The sequence below is a fragment of the Notolepis coatsorum genome (genome assembly GCF_963971535.1).
Source record: "Notolepis coatsorum genome assembly, chromosome: 7".
Lineage (NCBI taxonomy): Eukaryota > Metazoa > Chordata > Actinopteri > Aulopiformes > Paralepididae > Notolepis > Notolepis coatsorum.
Window position 1 is genome coordinate 9349407 of NC_140171.1, and position 22500 is coordinate 9371906.

A 22500-nucleotide genomic window follows, 5' to 3' on the forward strand; every position below is an offset into this window, starting at 1 on the left:
GGAGTTGTCTCAATATGTCTAATACGCACTTGTGTCAAGGTTACCCACAAAAAAACAGTGGGGGAAAGGTAAAAAATATGAGAAAATATATAATACCAGGGAGCTCCTTGAATGCAACTACATGCATGTTAACCGTCTGTAGTGTGGTAGAGTGAAAGGGTTAACCTTCGTAAGTGTGGTAGTGAAAGGGTTAACCTTCGTAAGTGTGGTAGGGAAAGGGTTAACACACAATTAAGGGGCGTGTTTCAAATTACAAGACACATTTGGGCAGCAACTAGCTTGTTTCAATCTTAAAAACAAACCATGATACATTTTTTTAACTTAAAGGAAAACTCCAACATTTTGGGAAATTAGCTTATTTGCCATCTACCCTGGAGTTAGACAAGAAGATACCTTTTTTCTTCTCTGTGCATGCAGTAGGAGTAGGAAGACGCGCACCGTTAGCCTAGCTTAGCGTCAGTCACTGGAAGTAGGTTCCTCCATTAGCCTAGTTCCCAACGTCTTCCTACTCCTACTGCATGCACAGAGAAGAAAAATTTATGTATCTTCTTGTCTAACTTCAGGGTAGATGGCAAATAAGCTAATTTCCCAAAATGGTGGAGTTTTCCTTTAAGCATTTACTCGCCACTAGCAAGCGTTTTATTAGTCGTTACAAAAAGAAGGAAGTTAAAAGTCTTTGACCTCCTGATTCGTCGTCACTGTGCCGTCATCTGCCGGAACGAGGATGATCTCTGATTGGCGGCCGCGCTTCCCCGCTCTGCTGAAAGTGCGCAAGTAGTCAACTTTTTCCGCGGCCACTCCCACTTTCGGTAGAAATCACCATCCCCATCGACCTCTATTGTATTTGGCCGGTATAGAAAAGCCGTCGGCAGAAGAAAGCTTACATTGTTCGAAACATATTCGTGAGAATCGAGTTAAGCCGAGCAATTACTTTCCAACACTGAGCGCCATTGTGCGTTCGCCAAGTTAGCTTTGATCCGGTGTCAGGCCCCTTCGGTCTTCCCTATATGGTATTATTTCCCCCATTCAGCTGCAGGATACTTCCCCATCGCCCTGCCTGGTCGAGCGAACCAGCTCCTGTTGCACAGTTCACCGCTGTGGCCAGGCTCCTCTCCGCTCCGCAGTTTCCCCGCTGGCCGATGACTTTAATCTCCCCACTTTGCGCGGGATCTACTATACCTGTATCACTGTGTACTTATTAATATTACAATTTTGTGCATGCATCTGATTAGCGCTACACCCAGTAGTAGTAGTAGTTTAACCCTTTCACTGCCACACTACCAACGGGTTAACCCTTTCATTGCGACAATACAGAAGGTTAACCCTTTCACTGCCACACGACAAAGGGTTAACCCGTTCACAACCACACTACAGATGGTTAACCCTTTCACTACGGTTAACCGTCTGTAGTGTGGTAGTGAAAGGTTAACCTTCTGTAGTGTGGCAGTGAAAGGGTTAATCACCTGTACATTGTACAGTATATACATTTGAAACTAATCGAATCGAATCCGTGTATCTGAAAATGTACAGAAACGTGACATTTCCGACACCTTGTAAAAAGTGCTCCGAATTCACCACGTCTGAAACAGCGTCACTAACCCGTGGGTTTACATTTCTAAGTCCCTCTGTTGAGTAGTCCACTCTGTCTGCCTGTCTGACTAAAAACACTGATGGCGTATAGTGCAGTAGATGAACTGAAATAACATATAAGGTGAACTATTCCTTTTAAGGCCCAGCTTTACTTCAAAGAGAGAGAGAGAGAGACTGAAAAAAAAAGAAGAAAACTCAATATCTCCTCTACTCCAGTGGCTCAAATTCCATCTCATCCCCCCCGTCCTTGTGGTATTGTTGTACATTGCATTCCCAAGTCCCATCACCTCTGTCATCTTCACACTGGAGACTTTGGCCTCACCAGAACACAGGTGGAAGCACTGCCCTTTGGCTAAGAGCTTAACCTCAATTTCCTCTCTAAGCCGGTGGCTTTTCTGAATGGATAATGTGATCCCGACTTGGATATCTCTTTGCCAGGGCTGTTGCTAACTCCGCCGTCGCTCTACCTCCTCCCACCTCCCTCTTCATCCCCCATCCACTCCTCTCCTCCTTCTTCCATTCAGAGTCATCCTATTCTCTCTCTCTGGAAGGTAACCACAATTTGCCGTGCTGTGCTAGTATAGATTACATCCTCCTTGACCCTAAGGGCCTCCATAACAGCCTGCATGCGTCACCCTTACATACTCACGGCTGTGGCTGGAATATTGACTACAAAAATTTGCTCTGGCTGAATTCTGAGATCCAGACCAAAGACCGTAGCTAATCGGGTGTCCCAGTCCACCGCTATGTGACTACTAGCAGCGTTTAAAGGAACGTTTCCATGGCCAGTTGTCATTGTGACATTGGAACGTTCTGTTCTCAACATTCTAATGTAGTGTGTGTGTGTGAGACGGCGCACGGAGGGGCTGGTTGTTGAGCCCCATGCTGCAGCGAAGCCCGTGACCCATTTTCCTGGGCCGCTTGCTAACAAGCAATGTGTTGCATTATACAGTAGCGCCACTGTGTTGCCACTCACTAACTTTCAAACTGAGCTGCACACGCCTACTTATTTATCCACAGACCAGTTCACCAGTGGTTTTAGAACCAGTGGTTTTAGAACCAGTGGTTTTAGACTAGAGATTTTAGACTAGTAGTTTTAGACTAGTGGTTTTAGAACCAGTGGTTTTAGACTAGAGACTTTAGACCAGTGGTTTTAAACCAGTGGTTTTAGACCAGTGGTTTTAGACTAGTGGTTTTAAACCAGTGGTTTTAGACCAGTGGTTTTAGAACCAGTGGTTTTAGACCAGTGGTTTTAGACCAGTGGTTTTAAACCAGTGGTTTTAGACTAGTGGTTTTAGACCAGTGGTTTTAGACTAGTGGTTTTAGACCAGTGGTTTTAAACCAGTGGTTTTAGACTAGTGGTTTTAGACCAGTGGTTTTAGACCAGTGGTTTTAGACTAGAGGTTTTAGACTAGTAGTTTTAGGCCATTGTTTTTAGACTAGAGGTTTTAGACTAGTGGTTTTAGACCAGTAGTTTTAAACCAGTGGTTTTAGACTAGAGGTTTTAGACCAGTAGTTTTAAACCAGTGGTTTTAGACTAGAGGTTTTAGACTAGTAGTTTTAGGCCAGTGTTTTTAGACTAGAGGTTTTAGACTAGTGGTTTTAGACCAGTAGTTTTAAACCAGTGGTTTTAGACTAGTGGTTTTAGACCAGTGGTTTTAGACTAGTGGTTTTAGACCAGTGGTTTTAAACCAGTGGTTTTAGACTAGTGGTTTTAGACCAGTGGTTTTAGACTAGTGGTTTTAGACTAGAGGTTTTAGACTAGAGGTTTTAGACCAGTGGTTTTAGACTAGAGGTTTTAGACTAGAGGTTTTAGACTAGAGGTTTTAGACTAGAGGTTTTAGACTAGTGGTTTTAGACTAGAGGTTTTAGACTAGAGGTTTTAGACTAGAGGTTTTAGACTAGTGGTTTTAGACTAGTGGTTTTAGACTAGTGGTTTTAGACTAGAGGTTTTAGACTAGAGGTTTTAGACTAGTGGTTTTAGACTAGTGGTTTTAGACTAGTGGTTTTAGACCAGTGGTTTTAGACTAGTGGTTTTAGACCAGTGGTTTTAGACTAGAGGTTTTAGACTAGAGGTTTTAGACCAGTGGTTTTAGACTAGAGGTTTTAGACTAGAGGTTTTAGACTAGTGGTTTTAGACTAGTGGTTTTAGACTAGTGGTTTTAGACTAGAGGTTTTAGACTAGAGGTTTTAGACTAGAGGTTTTAGACTAGTGGTTTTAGACTAGTGGTTTTAGACTAGTGGTTTTAGACTAGTGTTTTTAGACTAGTGGTTTTAGACTAGAGGTTTTATGGTTTTAGACTAGTGGTTTTAGACCAGTGGTTTTAGACCAGTGGTTTTAGACTAGTGGTTTTAGACCAGTGGTTTTAGACTAGAGGTTTTAGACTAGAGGTTTTAGACTAGAGGTTTTAGACTACAGGAAGTTTCCAAACTTTTATTTTCAGAACAAATATTCCCATGATGACCCAACACTGATTTGGCTATATGACCAAAATGTATCCAGTGTCTTGTTCAACATGAGTCTAGACTTGAGTGGGATTTTGCTTCATTATGATACTAAAATGTGGACCCATTTTAATCATCCCAAGACCCACCCGTGGGTCCCGAACCAACACGTTGCAGACCACCGGATCTGGACCAAGTCATTTTGTTTAGAAGGAAGCGTGCCTAACATGTAAACAGTGTGTAAACAGTGAAAAAAGCACAGGGAGCACGTCTGGCTGGAGGCCTGCTGCCCGCTCAGCTGCTGCGCACTGGAGAGGAGGCCTCTCTCTCCCTCACTACTCAGACTTGATTTGATTGAAGTTTATTTCAAATATGCAACGTAGCAAACAAACATCAAGTACATATAGCCTTAAGCCGTTCAAATAATAAATGTATATAAAAAAAATTTAAATAACAAAGAACAAACTAAAAAGTCTAACTCAATATATATTTTTTTTTGGTCATTTACATGTATTTGAAAAGGAGTGGGAAGAAGCATACACTTATTTAATCCCACCCCTATTTACTCATCAGAACATACTATATTTTATTGACTAATTCATACATTACTAGACTTATATTGTGAAAATGAACTTAGTTTAACGATACATTTTTAAATGTAGACTGAATGTAACTTCTGCTGACTGCCTTGAGGACAAGTCTCCTCAGAGAGGAGAGAGTTCAAATGGGGGGCTGTCCAATGTTTTCTCTATCGATCGATCTATCTATCTATCTATCTATCTATCTATCTATCTATCTATCTATCTATCTATCTATCTATCTATCTATCTATCTATCTATCTATCTATCTATCTATCTATCTATCAATCAATCAATCAATCTATTAATCAATCAATCATCATCCGGTCATACCATCACCTGTCTATCTTCTGTCTCTCTATCATTCGTCATACCATCACCTGTCTATCTTCTGTCTCTCTATCATTCGTCATACCATCACCTGTCTATCTTCTGTCTCTCTATCATTCGTCATACCATCACCTGTCTATCTTCTGTCTCTCTATCATTCGTCATACCATCACCTGTCTCTCTATCTTCTGTCTCTATCATCCGTCATACCATCACCTGTCTATCTTCTGTCTCTCTATCATTCGTCATACCATCACCTGTCTCTCTATCTTCTGTCTCTATCATCCGTCATACCATCACCTGTCTCTCTTCTGTCTCTCTATCATTCGTCATACCATCACCTGTCTCTCTCTCTTCTGTCTCTCTATCATCCGTCATACCATCACCTGTCTCTCTATCTTCTGTCTATCTTCTGTCTCTGTATCTGCTGGTTTGTCTATCTTCTATCTCTCTGTCTCTCTATCTTCTATCTATCTGTCTATCTGCCAGTCTGTCTATCTGTCTGTCGGCCCATCTGTCTGTCTTCTATCCGTCTACTTCTATCCGTCTGTTCCATCACGTTCCACCACGTTCTAAAGCGTACAGTATTCCTCTGGCTGTATAGGAGCGGAGAGTAATGGAAGTGAATGGTTTCCTGAGAGCTGTGCCCACTGTGTGTCTCCATGTCTCCAGGTGTGGATCTTGACACGGAGGCCATCGGCCATCTGGGCCTTAAATGCAACTCGGAAGGAGGTGACTTGACATTGTGAAGCGAATAAATAAATATTCAGCTCTTTCTTAAACGTGCCTCCCACCACCGCCCCCTCTCCACCACCAAAAAGAGAAAACTCTTTACATCTACTATGAATTATGCAAGTAACTAACCCCAAATCCTTCCCCCGCCCGCTGGCTGCTTTCCGCCCCCTGCCGCTGCTGTGAAAGGGAGACGATGCCGCTTTCATTTTTCAGCCACACTGGGAAGTGAACAGCAAGCACTTTCAATTCACTCAATTCGAATAATATTATTTTAATAGTGTCAACACCATTTGTATTTCTATCACCACATGTATTTTCTAACAACTACTTAACAGCCACACAGACTTTACTTAAATATAGGCACTTTACGGTAGGTTAGCGCAGTGGTTTACAGTAGTGTAGTGGTTTGGGGCGGCCGGGTAGCGCAGCGGACTAAGCGTCTGTCTACCACCGCAGAGACAGTGGGATCGAATCCTGCTGCTGCGGTGCCTCCGGCTTGGTCGGTCGTCCATACTGACACAATTGGCGGTGTCAGTGGGTGGGAAAGCCGGTGGGGTGGGTCCTGGTCGTTGTAAACAGCGACTCCTACAGGTCGGTCAGGGCGCCTGCTCACACAGCGAGGGAGGGAACTGGGGGAGGTAGTGTGATCCTCCCACGCGTTACACTTCCCCAGTGAGAGTCCGCGCTGTCGGGTGAAAAGAGGCTGCTGGCTGACTCCGCATGTATCGGAGGAAGCGTGTGATAGACTTCAGGGCTCCCTAGACCGACCAGTGGGGGGCAAATGCGCACAGCGACCAGGAAGGGGAGGGGGGAATTGGCATAACGACTAAAATTGGGATGGGAGGAAAATACAGAAAAATAGGAGGAGAAAAAGTAGATCAAAAGAAAAAGTAGTGTAGTGGTTTACGGTAGGTTAGTGTAGTGGTTTGATTTGGCTGATTATTGTGCTAATAGGACAACAATCATCCAGTTTTTAGACTGCTAAACTATTAACCTACAGTGTTTTATTCAACATGTCTATTCTTCCATGGACTTGAGAGGAGCTTTGGTTTCATAAGATCCCTCCAGCGAATCATTTGGGAACCCATTTTAATCTTCCCAAGACCCACATGTGGGTCCCACACACACACCCACACAAACCGCTGGGTTAACACACACACACACACCTTTGTGATTCTGCGTGTTCCCGGTGGGAATGAACCTGCGGACCCCTGGCAGTGTCACCACGCTCTACCCTCGGAGATACACAGAACCACACTCTCTCTCTTCTTTGAGAAATGTACTCGCAAATTCATGTCCTATTCTATTTGCATGAGTAACGTTCCTGACTAGAGGAGTGCTGTTTGTTGTTACCGCTGCTACAGTCTCACCTCCATCTCTACGTCTCTCTCTCTACCTCCAGCAGAACTCCTCCAACTAACGGCTCTAACTTGCCCTCCTCCTTGTTCGGAGTGCGTGTGTCTCGTTGTCGCAAACAATCGTGATTCCTTTTAGGCAGTTGTCTGGTTTGTGGCTCTATGTAATAATAATAATAACATCTATGTGCTCTTTTTTTCTTTTACTTTGCCAAACCGGTATATTCTTATGGACAGTTGTCTGTTTTGCGAGGCTATGTAATAATATCTGTGTTTATTTCCTCTGCTAGACTTACCGACCGGGGTGTATTCTCCCAGGCGGTTGAGACTTACCGACGGGTGTATTCTCCCAGGCGGTTGAGACTTACCGACGGGTGTATTCTCCCAGGCGGTTGAGACTTACCGACGGGTGTATTCTCCCAGGCGGTTGAGACTTACCGACGGGTGTATTCTCCCAGGCGGTTGAGACTTACCGACGGGTGTATTCTCCCAGGCGGTTGAGACTTACCGACGGGTGTATTCTCCCAGGCGGTTGAGACTTACCGACGGGTGTATTCTCCCAGGCGGTTGAGACTTACCGACGGGTGTATTCTCCCAGGCGGTGGTCTGTTTTGGGCTCCGTAGTAATAACACGTGTGTGTGTGTGTCTTCCCTCCCCAGCAGACCAGGCCTCGCTGTGCTCCATGTCAGACGCTGAGCAGGTCCAGCAGGCCCTGGAGCTGTCGGAGGAGCTGAGCCGCAGAGTGGCCGCCTCGGAGAGAGGCACCCTGCAGGCCGGGTAGGGTGGCTTCTTCTTCCTCATCCACGCGGGGGGGGGGGGGGGGGGGGGGTGCAGGGTTCGCACAAGGTCCTTGAAAACATTTTTAATAAATAAAAAGTCAAGGCCTGGAATTCCTTGGAAACAGCAAATTATTTTTAACAAGGTGCTTAAAAAGTCCTTGGAATTCAAATCGACCATTCGCATTGAAAGTTTTGTTCATTCATGATAAAACATTTCTGAATCAAGAAATTGACTTTTTTAATCTAAAGTAAGTAACTAATTGTCGGAAATTGGTTTTAAGTCATAAATATTGGATCAGAAATATTCTTTCAGCGAATTGGATCCTTTTAAATGCCCCTTTAAAATGAAAAAATAGTGCTTGGAAAAGTACTTGAAAGTCCTTCAATTTTATTTTCATTGAAATTTGAATGTCCTTGAATTTCATTTTGCAATGTCTGTGGGAACCCGGCCCCCCCTGGTTCCCACAGACATTGCAAAATTAAATTCAAGGACTTTCATTTGGGGGGGGCATTTCATCAGATGAGTGGCTCTGCTGGGAACCCTCAAGAGGGTCCTGGAGGAGGCTGCGAGGGGCTTAGCAACTAAAGGAGGAAACAGTTTTAATGTATTATTAATTAGTTCAGTGTAGCTAAGCACAGTGAGGGAAGATATACCAGAGTCTGTCTAAAGAGAAGTCGGTTCACTCTGCATCATGGTGCATTGTCCCTTTGGCAGAAATGTCACGTTTACCAGTCATTTTGTCCTTGATTCTGCATGTGGGGTTAATGGGATCACCATGGGATTCTATGTTTTGTTAACGTTTCAGTTTTTAAAAGCCAAATTGCTAACCCTAAATGACCGGATGATGCACTGACGCTGGTGATGTCAGGTTCTGCAACGCTAAGCTTGTTTTAGCTCGTATTAACTTTTTTTAAACTGCTGTTTAGAATAAAAAAATCCCCTGCTTCATCTGAGAGAGAGACATGTATATTAGAAGGCTTTGTTCAGGGGGTCGCAGCTGCATGAACCACACGCGAAGTGAAATGAGGCTGTAAATAGTCCATTCATTTTCCCGTAGCGGCAGGATATTCTGGAGACGTCACCCAGAGATTGTGCTTAATTTGATTTAACAATTAATTAATTGAACATCTTTAAAGTTCTTTAAAAGTAGAGCAAACATGTCACAGCAGCACTCCACCCCCCTCCCCAGTGTGTCCTAAGTCTTGTCTCTGTCCTCTTCCCCTGTTATAGAGAGGCTCCCCCTGCCTTGCTCACTGGTAAAGTCAACCAGCTGGAAGAGATCCTGAGACAGCTGCAGTATGACCTCAGAAAGGTACGTTATGACCTCAGAAAGGTACATTATGACCTCAGAAAGGTACGTTATGACCTCAGAAAGGTACGTTATGACCTCAGAAAGGTACATTATGACAACAGAAAGGTACATTATGACAACAGAAAGGTACATTATGACCTCAGAAAGGTATGTTATGACCTCAGAAAGGTACGTTATGACCTCAGAAAGGTACGTTATGACCTCAGAAAGGTACATTATGACCTCAGAAAGGTACATTATGACCTCAGAAAGGTACATTATGACAGTAGAAAAGTATATTATAACAGCAGAAAGGTACATTATGACCTCAGAAATCGTACAGCCTATCAACAGAATCCACCTGAATCAATCTTGGACTAATTTGAAAGAAGAATTCAGCAATGCAGGCCCTTGGCTGGCCGCCAACCTATCCGCCAAGTCAGAGACTGAAACGCTTGATTCATCGTAGTTACAGGAAGACAGAACACACAGATGCCAGTGATTAAAATACCCCAATAAAAAGATACAACAGTCTAAGTAACTATGGAGGTGATGGAGTATATTGAAACAGAAAAAGGCACGTATTCTGGGATTGTAAATTATACATGATTAACATTAATAGCCTAATCTCAAGATATCTGTAACCAATTACAAATATTTCCGAATTTTAACCACGTAAATTCGTGTTCGTTTGATACCACGTCCGTTTTTATTGAAAAAAACGGAGAAACAGTCATATTCATCATATTTCTATACATTTTTGATACCACATTACAGCGTGTGTAAACTCGACAAAATCCCTGTGAATAAGAATCTTCCATTATAAAAAAGAAAGGTTGACTAATTCGGTCAGAAATAGCGGAGACGCTAAACGTTAGTAAACGCTGATTATTATTATTATATTCTGCGGGCGAGCATTACTCAATCTCCCGGTATAATTCTGAACACAGATCGCTGTCAGCGGAGCACCAGAGTACACCCCCCCCCCCCGAAAGCTCGACCACTGACAGTGTGTAAAGAGATTGCATTTGATAATTCTATCTAGAATTGAACGAATGAGTGCAGATTAAAAAATGCCTTTTAACATGGGAGTGGAGCTGATGAAAACGGACGCCAGGCACAACGTTGTACCCCTATACTAATAACTTTTGTTTTAGAGCGTTTCAAATCATAATCTTTTGACATAATGAAAATATATGTAAAATGAAGATACGGACCCAATTTCATGAAATAATAATAAACACAGACACACAAAAAAAGTCAAGAAAGTAGAAAACGGTACCAGGGAGTGACAAGGGTGCTCGCTATGGAGAGAATTCCACAACTTTACACCAATAACTGAAGGACACATCTGTTTAAGTGTGGTACGTGCAAACTGATGTTTAAAATTGTATTTTCTCCTACTAAACTCACTTTCTAAATGAAAAAGAAACAGTCAGAAGGTCATACAAAGGTTAACGGTTTGCCGCGTGTCGCCCAACAACAGGAGCAGGAGGACAAGGCCGTGTTGCAGGAACAAGTGCAGAACCTGCGGCACGACAACATGCGTCTCCACGAGGAGAGCCAGACGGCGGCCGCGCAGCTGCGCAAGTTCACCGAGTGGTTCCTGCACTCAGTCGACAAGAAGCCCTGAGGACCGCGGCACACACACACACACACACTGAGACACACACACACACACACTGAGACACACACACACACACGCACACACACACACATCACTGCACCTGAGCCATGTGGCTATCCGGGGGGGGGGGGGGGAGAGACACTGCCATATTTCAACATGAACATTTTTCTTTTTTACAGTTTGTACAGCCAAGATAAAGATATGAACCAGTGCTTCTAAAGGATAATGCTGGGGCGCTGGTGTTAATAATTGTATTGTTTTAAATGAGTCAATATGAGTACAACGTTGGCAGCGATGCGAACAGCTGTCGGCATGACGACGACCTCGATGACACGCATCTGATTACCACACACAGTGCTACAGAGGTTCTAGCAGAATAGGGTGACAGAGGTTCTAGCAGAATAGGGTGACAGAGGTTCTAGCAGAATAGGGTGACCGAGGTTCTAGCAGAGGTTCTAGCAGAATAGGGTGACCGAGGTTCTAGCAGAATAGGGTGACAGATGTTCTAGCAGAATAGGGTAACAGAGGTTCTAGCAGGAGAGGGTAACAGAGGTTCTAGCAGAATAGGGTAACAGAGGTTCTAGCAGGAGAGGGTAACAGGTTCTAGCAGGATGGGGTAATGGGGGAAAGAGAGAGAGAGAGAATAGGAAGAAAAGAAAGAATGTAGCAGACCAGGCAAAAATAGGCAAAAATATTTAATCATACAATTAAAAAAAAAAAAGGAATGTATTTCATGTTAAATCATATTCCTTGGCCAAATAGGGCAGAACTAAAAACCTTTCGGCTCCCTTAGGAGAACAAAATAGCCACTACTCGACTCGAGCTGATATTATGAAGATATCGGCTCACCGAAGAAAAAACAGATTGGACCACCGGCTATGGTGTCAGAAGGTGCTTTCTATTTGAAAAGGTCATCTTTTGTACTGTAAGTAGTTTTGTAAGTAATTTCACTGATTATGAGAGCGAGAGAGAGGGAAAAAAAGTTAAGTTCTAGCAATAAATATGGTGATAGTCACAAAACTGTTATTTAGCACTGATTTTGGTGTTGTGGAATTATTACGTATTTATTTGGCAGGAGCAAAACGTGCCTGACTGTTAAGTGGTGTTTGGGGTTTTAGTCTGCTTTATGTTGTTGCCACTCATCCCCTTTACTCATCCCCCACCGCCTTGTCTGTAACCTCTCACAGATGATGTGTTTATCCGAAAGGGGGGCGTCATCAAAGCACTTTGTGACGCCCAAAGGAGAGAGAACGAGGAATTCAGTATGTTTCATGTCGTAGTTAAGATGGTTTTCCTGAACCTGAAAGTTGCTGTTGACTCTTTTTTGCTGTTGTGAGTGATGGCTTTTTTTGACGAAAAACCTTTTGAGAAAATTGTGATTTTACCCACTGACGAGCGAGAAACCAGAAACGTGATATTGAACTTATCCTCTACCTGTAAGCAGGAATGGTTTAGATTAACTGGACATTCAGAACGCATTCATTACTCAAAACTAAAAAACAAAAAAACTTACCGTTTAATTAATTCAAACATTTATTTACACTCGAGAACAATTGAAGTGGCCCTAATTTTAACCGTGTCAAGCTTACAGTTCATCACGATAGATAATAAAAACAGATGAACATAAAGGTAAGAAAAAGGTTTTTAAAAGATCATAAAAAAAGATAGAATAAAATGTGTTAAATCAATTAGGCCGTGTACCAGGGAGGTTTAAAATCATGGCCTTAAACTGACCGTAGGTCAGCAGAGAATCGGCTTTAAGTCTCAAGCCTTCCTCGGAAGCATTGCAAACGGACGGGCACATGACCAGCTGGCAGCATGCGTTTTTACTAGTCCGTACATTCAAACGGGTTATAGTAACATCTGTAAGCCCACAGTGAATTCCCACATCTTTCTCTAGTCATTAGAAATACCCGCCGATCATCGTAATTACCACTAAGTACAGAGAGAGGAGGGGTCAGGGGTCAGAGTCTCATCATCATGTGACGAGCACAATGGATTGATACTGCAGATGCGTTGGGTCCACAGAAGACCTCCGTCTCTCAGCACTGGTGTTGGTTCTGCTGTTGTTGCCAGGCGACTGTTGGAGATCCATTAGAAGCCGCTGTTTAAAAGAAAAAGTTGAAGTACAGTGCAGTTGTATCATTTTCTCCCTAAAAACATGCTCAGCTCTTAAGTTCTGTCGCTAAGGCGTTGTCGGGAAGGTGCTGTCGCGAAGATGCTATCGCCAAAGCATTGTTGGGAAGGCGCTGTCGGCAAGGCGTTGTCGGCAAGGCATTGTCTGGAATTCGCTGTCGGCAAGGCGCTGTTGAGAAGGCGCTGTGGAGGAAGGCGCAGTAGCGCTGTGTTTCCACTGAAGCTCACGACAAGCGGAAGCCAGCGGAGACGAGGCAGCTCTGATGAATGTGTTCTGAACGTCCAGTCAGTCAGTCAGTCATCATACACCGGTTACCGCGACGTTGTCTCCTCATGAGCGTGTTCCGCTACATTGTGATTATTTTAGCTAACAAAAACACACCATGTTCCCAAAAGGATGGTATGACCCGATGTTTGTGTTCATTAGACTCTTAAAATAAAAATAAAAAAAGAAACAAAAAAAAACAGATGTGTTCAAAAAGTCGCTTCAACAACAGCCCGTAATGTTTGCTCTCATTACACTCTAAAAAACAGATGTGTTGAAATAACACGTGTTGTCCCTGACTCGACCTAACAACATGCTTTTTTTTTTCTTTTTTTTTTTTACACGGTCCGGCTCGGTGTTGCCACCGTGTTGCTTTTCAACACACCGCGTGTGTTCAGTCGGGGCGTTATTTCAACATGATCCTTTTTTTTTTTTAAGAGTGCACATTATGTGATTTCACAAGATGTTATGTAGTTTCGTGCTTTTAAGTAACATGTCCCTGGCATTTAATTTAGCCGCAGAAAATGGTATTCATAATGCAGTCGACTCAGAAAACAATGTACTCCAGGTACCTTGTCTGTGAACCACTTTAATTCAATGCCAAAATGTGTTTGATGGTCTTTGTACAGTACATCAGAGAAAGTGTTTTGTATTTAACACCTTTATTTAAACTTATTTAACCCCCTTGAAATTGTTTATTTTGGTAAGAGTATTTTGTTCCTCTCTGCACTAAACAAAAAAATATTAATAGCTCTGTATTTGGCAAATTATGTGTATAGCTGGCAAGAGAAAAGATATAAATATATACATAATAATAAGAGGTTATTTCCGGGAAGTTTGACATGTTGATGCTGCTAGCGGTCAGCCTGTCGTTTCGTATGCCTTGATTTCTTTGTAAAATGTTTTGTCAAAGATGGTACAAAAAGGTTTGCTTTTTTCTTTTCTTTTTTAATAAATGTAGGACGTTGGACAAACAAATGAAATGACTCGTCTGTTTAATTTCACATGTATCTGCCCTGCTGTGGTGAACTATAGGGCAAGGGATTTGGACACAGTGTTTCTTCACTGTTCTCCTTGTTTTATAATAAATGATTCAATAAAAAACAAAAATGATATTCATTTCAGCGTGCTTTGGATTTGAACTGCATTCTGTTCCCGGTTATTATAATGACATGATCCCACCTGTGCCTCTACACATATCCTTTATGTGTTATCTCAGTAGATCCGCAGCCTTCATTATACCTCGACAAGGTCATGTTCTACATGTTTCACACGCAAAGTCACTCGATTGGCACCTCCGGCGTTGCGTCTCCTCCTCGTCTTCCTGGGTCTCCGGGGAGACGGACGTGTGTGGACGCTATACCACCTCAACTCTGACCTGTTGAATATTTCAACAGCTGGATAACGAGGTAGATGTGTTCCGAAGGTGCATCTCATCTGGGCACTGGGGCAGCGGGTCTCTGACAGGAGGACATGAGGCAGGACTCCTCCCCCTCCTCCCCTTTGTGCAAAGATGCTGTCGGCTTCTCAAAGGACGCATAATGTTCCAACCTCCTATATATGGAATAAAATCACCAGAACAAAGGATGCAGCCGGTGTGTTTGATAACTGTAAATAGCGAGGTGTAGTGGTCACGTCATTGTTGTTTCCGGCCAGTCCACCTCGCTTGAAAATCGCAAATGTATTTCCCCATTGCCCATGTTACTCAGCTGATAGAGTTGTACCCTTCCTGCTGTCTTGTCGTACAGAACTTGTAAGTCGCTTTGGATAAAAGCGTCAGCTAAATATAAATGTAAATACATTAAAGGTGCAACGGATAACATTGAGCCACTAGATGTCGCACTAGAGCACCAGTGTGTCATTTATCCAATCGGGTGCATTCCACGTGGGGGAAATGGGAAGTAGGGTGTAAACACTCATTTTGGACCAGCCAACATTTTAAAAGCGTTTCTAAAATCATCTTTGTAAAAGCTCTGTGGATGTATTATCTATTAAAAATTGTAAATAAATTACTCTATAAAAAGGTTATCTATAGCACCTTTAATGACAACTAAGGCAGCTCCTCACACCCTCAGCCTGAACACTGTGACCGCCGCTCTCCTGCTGTCATCCAAACATGCAGCGCTGTGGGAGGAGCCCTGCGGAGACCAACGCGGGGCGGAGGGGCCGAGGGGGAGACGCTGCAGGGAGAGGAATGGTCGGAATGGGGAGGCTCAGGTTACAGAGCTCTCATCCAGAAAATGGTGTCCTCCATACGACAGGAGGGAGAAGAAGGCCCGTTCTTTTGGGAATAATGGCCTGGATGTGTGTGTGCGTGTGCGCGTGGAATGGGCTGCTGGCTTGAACAATGTTGATGATCCCATTACATCGTCTCTATCCATACAGCTAACACGATGTGAAGGGAAGATTAGATTAGATGAGATTCAAATTGTATTATCATTATACGGTGCAAGTACAGTAAGAAGTTTGGCATCTAACCAGAGTGCAAATGTAACAGTAAAGTGCAATAGTAATATGCAATGTACAGGTCATTATGGGTATAAAATATATAATTCAGTACTACTGTAGTGTAGTGCTAATCAGGTGTATGTATTAATATGTACAGTGATACAGGTATAAAGACAATAAGGGATATGTACAGATATAGATATAGTATCTACAGATTATAAAAATTATATGCAGGTATGTACAGACAGATGTGGATAGATAAATATACCGTAAGAATAAATATATACAGTATTATTGTACATGCTATCATACAGAGTTATATGGGTTATATGCAGGTGTATAAGTAGGTATATAGAAAGATTATATTCAGACAGATATGGATAGATATATATACTGTAAATATTAATATATATATATATATGTATATTAGTAGGGAGGGAAAGACATACACATTATAGGATAAAGGAAGAAGAAATACAAATGTTTTTATAGTTACTTTATTGTGGGGGAAAACATTCTTCACAGAGTAATTTTTTTTTACCTAACCATGCCAACCTCCTATTTTATTTTCTAACTGAACTGATTGATCCTTTCATTGTCATCATGAAATAGCATTGTGCTTGTACTCAGGTCTTGGTATTGGTGGCAGTGATCAATACAGAGTGTTTTAGTCGGGTCGATATTACTGCAAAATGTGGTAACTTGACACCTTTAGCTTCAGCATATACACAGAAAGCTGAGTAGGTAGGTATTGACATGTCATCAAAGAATATAAGCTGCTGACTTGGGATTCCTGGTAAATATCAATGGGTGCTTGTTGCCAATTAGCATATTCATAGCACCTTGCATCTCAATGAGGGTGAAGGTGTAGAGACGCTGCTAAGCCGACTTTCTGTAGTTTATTCAACAATTTGGTGGAAAAAACATTTATACAAATCTTTTAAGGATTTAAAATACATGGCGGCTACGTGGCGCAGTGGGCAAGGCGCTCGCAACGAATGCTGGAGACTAGGCTTCCTGTTCGAGCCCCGCTCTCCACATTGCTTTCAGTTTAGCTGGTCGTCCACAGTAATACACATTGGCCGTATTACGGGGAGGGAAACTGAAGGGTGGGGATCGGGCGTTGTGGACAGCGACTCCTACAGGTCGGTTGGTGCGCCTGTGCAGTAGAATCAAGAAGCGACGTGGGCGGGGCCCCTCCAAAGCCCAGACCCCCGACGCTGAAAGATCGAGCCGCGCAGGTGAAAAGATGCGACGGCTGTTACCTCGAGTATCGGAGGGGACTCGTGCTATGTATGACTTAGTCCACATTGCAGCCGGCTTGTGGGAGGCAAGAAACAACGTTCGAAGACAGGGGATGGTTGAATTGGACGATATGAAAATTGGGATGGGAGAAAAATAGAAAAATGGGAGAAAAAGTGGATAAAAAAAAAAGGATTTAAAATACATCTGGAGGGGATCTTTAAAAGTTTGACTGATGTTAGTACTATTCATGATGCGAAGCCTGTGAAGCTAGCTAGGCAGTCCGCTCTAGTGTCAGCTACCCTATCACACCAGTCTGCATGTGTGCCCTATCACACCAGTCTGCATGTGTGCCCTGTCACACCAGTCTGCATGTGTGCCCTATCACACCAGTCTGCATGTGTGCCCTATCACACCAGTCTGCATGTGTGCCCTATCACACCAGTCTGCATGTGTGCCCTGTCACACCAGTCTGCATGTGTGCCCTATCACACCAGTCTGCATGTGTGCCCTATCACACCAGTCTGCATGTGTCAGCTACCCTATCACACCAGTCTACATGTGTCAGCTAGCCTATCACACCAGTCTGCATGTGTCAGCTACCCTATCACACCAGTTTGCATGTGTCAGCTAGCCTATCACACCAGTCTACATGTCAGCTAGCCTATCACACCAGTCTGCATGTGTCAGCTACCCTATCACACCAGTTTGCATGTGTCAGCTAGCCTATCACACCAGTCTACATGAGTCAGCTAGCCTATCACACCAGTCTGCATGTGTGCCCTATCACACCAGTCTGCATGTCAGCTAGCCTATCACACCAGTTTGCATGTGTCAGCTAGCCTATCACACCAGTCTACATGTCAGCTAGCCTATCACACCAGTCTGCATGTGTGCCCTATCACACCAGTCTGCATGTCAGCTAGCCTATCACACCAGTCTACATGTCAGCTAGCCTATCACACCAGTCGGCATGTCAGCTAGCCTATCACACCAGTCTACATGTCAGCTACCCTATCACACCAGTCTACATGTGTCAGCTAGCCTATCACACCAGTCTACATGTGTCAGCTAGCCTATCACACCAGTCTACATGTGTCAGCTAGCCTATCACACCAGTCTACATGTGTCAGCTAGCCTATCACACCAGTCTACATGAGTCAGCTAGCCTATCACACCAGTCTGCACGTGTCAGCTAGCCTATCACACCAGTCTGCATGTGTCAGCTAGCCTATCACACCAGTCTACATGTGTCAGCTAGCCTATCACACCAGTCTACATGTGTCAGCTAGCCTATCACACCAGTCTACATGAGTCAGCTAGCCTATCACACCAGTCTGCATGTGTCAGCTAGCCTATCACACCAGTCTGCATGTCAGCTAGCCTATCACACCAGTCTACATGAGTCAGCTAGCCTATCACACCAGTCTGCACGTGTCAGCTAGCCTATCACACCAGTCTGCATGTCAGCTAGCCTATCACACCAGTCTGCATGTCAGCTAGCCTATCACACCAGTCTACATGTGTGCCCTATCACACCAGTCTGCATGTGTGCCCTATCACACCAATCTGCATGTGTGCCCTATCACACCAGTCTGCATGTGTGCCCTATCACACCAGTCTGCATGTGTGCCCTATCACACCAGTCTGCATGTGTGCCCTATCACACCAGTCTGCATGTGTGCCCTATCACACCAGTCTGCATGTGTGCCCTATCACACCAGTCTGCATGTGTGCCCTATCACACCAGTCTGCATGTGTGCCCTATCACACCAGTCTACACGTGTTGTGTCAGCTAGCCTATCACACCAGTCTACACGTGTTGTGTCAGCTAGCCTATCACACCAGTCTACACGTGTTGTGTCAGCTAGCCTATCACACCAGTCTACATGTGTCAGCTAGCCTATCACACAAGTCTACATGTGTCAGCTAGCCTATCACACCAGTCTACACGTGTTGTGTCAGCTAGCCTATCACACCAGTCTACACGTGTCAGCTAGCCTATCACACAAGTCTACATGTGTCAGCTAGCCTATCACACCAGTCTACATGTGTCAGCTAGCCTATCACACCAGTCTACATGTGTCAGCTAGCCTATCACACCAGTCTACATGTGTCAGCTAGCCTATCACACCAGTCTACATGAGTCAGCTAGCCTATCACACCAGTCTACATGTGTCAGCTAGCCTATCACACCAGTCTACATGTGTCAGCTAGCCTATCACACCAGTCTACATGTGTCAGCTAGCCTATCACACCAGTCTGCATGTGTCAGCTAGCCTATCACACCAGTCTACATGTGTCAGCTAGCCTATCACACCAGTCTGCATATGTCAGCTAGCCTATCACACCAGTCTACATGAGTCAGCTAGCCTATCACACCAGTCTGCATGTGTCATTCTCTGCTGCCTCCACTCTGCTGCTTCATGCTGCTGCCTCCACTCTGCTGCTTCATGCTGCTGCCTCCACCCTGCTGCTTCATGCTGCTACTACTGTAGCTTGTGCTTTCTGCTCTCACCACAGGGGTAAGGCTAAGAGAATCATCAAGGACTCCAGCCACCCAAACAACTGCCTCTTTGAACTGCTGCGGTCAGGCAAGCGATACCGGAGTCTCAAGGCGAGCACAGAAAGACTCAGAAGAAGCTTCTATCCCCAGGCCATCAGGCTGCTCAACGAACAATAAACACTATGCAACAACCATCAAATGCACACAGCACACACATCCACACGCACACACTCACTTTAAACAAACAACACACTGCAGCACCCACTCTCCACACTTTATATCACACAAACACACTTTACACTTTATATTTATTGGTAAAGGATTTGCACTACAACTCGTACACCTTACTGTAAATTGTACCTAAATTGTACCTCATCCCATTTCTGCTTTGCACTATATAGTATTGTATATTAGTACATTGCATAGTATATTGTATATCGTATGGTAACTCAGTTACTTCTATTCTGCATCGAACATTGTACATATGTCTATACTGAACACTGTGACCTCTATTTTTACTTCTTTTTTACATGCTATACTATTTTATCTCATACTTATCTTGTCTAGCACAGTCTCTGGAGCGTAACAGTAAGAAGCATTTTGTATAAAAGTATTCTGTACTTCTGTATGACAACTATTAAAGAAACTTGAACTTGAAACTTGAAACCCCAGCCAGCATCCACCTGGGCTCTGTTTCTCATGTTTGTCTGGCTTTAAATTAGGCTTAGGTTGCAGGGAGTGATGCCAGAGCCTAGTTGATACCATGTTAATTATGTTTATTCATGCTCAATACAATGTCAATACGCAAGTTGTCTGTCTGAACTGCGAATCTGAGTTATACTTTACCTCGCATGTCAACCCCTCTGGGTCCTCCTCTCCTCTGCTGTTTGTCAGGGGTACTTTGAACAACACTAGATAGCTTAAGGCGGAGTCACCAGCGTCACTGAACCGCCGCCATCTTGCTCCAGTTAGCCTTGAGTGAGAGTGAGTGAGCTGCACAGACAAAAATACTCATAACTCGCTGAAATATTGACGGATTTACAAACGGGTTGGTTTGCTATAAACATCAAAGATGTAGTTATGATACTGCATACTTATAAAAAAAAATCTTTTTAAAGATTTTTTTTTTTACAAACCGCTTGAATCATAGCCACGTTAATAATGCTTGTAATGAACCAAACCGTTTGTAAATCCGTCAATATTTCAGCGAGTTATGAGTATTTTTGTCTGTGCAGCTCACTCTCACTCAAGGCTAACTGGAGCAAGATGGCGGCGGTTCAGTGACGTCGCTCTCCATTGGCCGGCAGCGCGGGCAAGCTATCTAGTGTTCTATATATATCTATGGTTTGAACCCCTCAGGGTCCTCCTCCTCTGCTGTTTGTCAGGGGTTTGAACCCCTCAGGGGCTTCCTCTGCTGTCTGTCAGTCCTCCTCCGCTGTGTCTATTGTCAGGGGAGGATACGTGGGAAGCACATGGCGGCACCTGAGCGAGACAAAGTGCTTTTACCCAGGGAGCCGCAGCCACAGGCGACACGCAAGATATGATCCAAGCTATTGAACCACCGTGTCTCCTAATGGATACACACTACTTTATCTAGAAGCCCACGAAGAGCCTGTTGAAACCCAAACGGGAACGTTAATGCCGGTCATTCAATAATTCATGGTGCTGATGGCCTGTCATTTAAAAAAGAAATGCTGAGCGAGGGAAAACGGATCAATGCATCGGTTTGTTCTACACGCCCTTGTGGGGAAGTAGAGTAGGGTAGGGTAGGGTAGCGTGAATATTTTCCCTAAGCGCGTTGTACTTCCGCGTTCGGTTTGCGCAATCTGATTGGCCACTGACGTTTCTGGTCATGTGACATGTGCGCCAATCGTGTGACGCCTAGTTCTGCCACCGGTTAAGCTTAGGCGACTCTTTCGAAGTTGGTTAAGGTTAGAGTTTGTCTTAGAGCAGGGCGATAGAACACCAGCCCTGATTCCAAACTCTAACCTTAACCAACTTCGAAAGAGTCGCCTAAGCTTAACCAGTGATAAACTAGGCGTTAGGTAGTTTGCAGGCTGTTAGACCCGGAAATAGGCGCAGAACTAGGCGTCACACGATTGGCGCACATGTCACATGACCAGAAACGTCAGTGGCCAATCAGATTGCGCAAACCGAACGCGGAAGTACAACCCGCTTAGGGAAAATCTTCATGCGGTAGGGTAGCGTAGGGTAGAGTAGCGTAGAGTAGAGTAGAGTGTAGAGTAGAGTAGAGTGTAGAGTAGAGTAAAGTAGAGTAGGGTAGGGTAGAGTAGAGTAGAGTAGAGTAGGCTACTATCTGTAGTAACTGTAGAAAAATAGACTGTATTGGGTAAAAAACAGCATCAAGTCCCATAATAAGCCATCAGGAAATATATGAGTTAGCTGGTAATCTCCATTGAAGTGAAGGGGTACCAAATTAAAAAGGAAATGAACCCAATCAACTTACTAATAATGTACTAATGTAATCTATTGCTTGTTATTATAAAAGTGTTATTGTCGAGACAGAAAGTATTACTATTGTGGATGTAAGTGCATTAAAGCAATTTCTGCAGAAAGGGGGTGGGGAGGAGGTGGGGGAGCTTGAAGGTACTGTATGAGTCTGCACTTTGACCCTTTTAAGGCAGGGCATCTACTACACATCAGCTCCAATAGCAGAGTGGAGTTGAAGGGATTACATTAGACTGATGGATGACATCATGCATTGACTTGACATAAACGGTGTGATCAAATCTAAAGTAATATAAAAGTTTAACACTAAAATAAAAAAAAGTTCTCTAATGATTCATTTCCAGACCCCCTTTTTCCATTATTTGGGTTATTGTTAATAATAATAATAATAATAATAATAATAATAATAATAATAATAATAATAATAATAATAATAATAATAATAATAATAATAATAATAATAATAATAACTTCGTATTATATAGCGCCTTTCATAAGACCCAAGGTCGCTTTACATAGGAGGGGGGGGGGAACGACAAATTAACAAACATAGTGGACAGACACAACATATACATATAAGGTGAGAAATTAGGGGTTAAAGGCCAGGTTGAAGAGGTGGGTTTTGAGCAGTTTTTTTTAAATGAGTCCAGAGTTGGGGCGGTGCGGAGTTCTGCGGGGAGGGAGTTCCAGAGGGTGGGAGC

At 43.6% G+C, this 22500-nt stretch overlaps 1 protein-coding gene across 1 annotated transcript in view; it reads left to right on the plus strand.

Moving 5' to 3' along the window:
* Window positions 1-10816, plus strand: part of LOC311232509 (signal-induced proliferation-associated 1-like protein 2) — a 166881-nt gene extending 156065 nt beyond the window's left edge. The window contains 4 exon segments of the mRNA XM_084319332.1: window positions 5617-5676; window positions 7695-7812; window positions 9046-9127; window positions 10593-10816. Coding sequence (XP_084175458.1) covers window positions 5617-5676; window positions 7695-7812; window positions 9046-9127; window positions 10593-10739 — 407 coding nt within the window. The 3' untranslated portion in view covers window positions 10740-10816.
* The last annotated feature ends 11684 nt before the right edge of the window (window positions 10817-22500 follow it).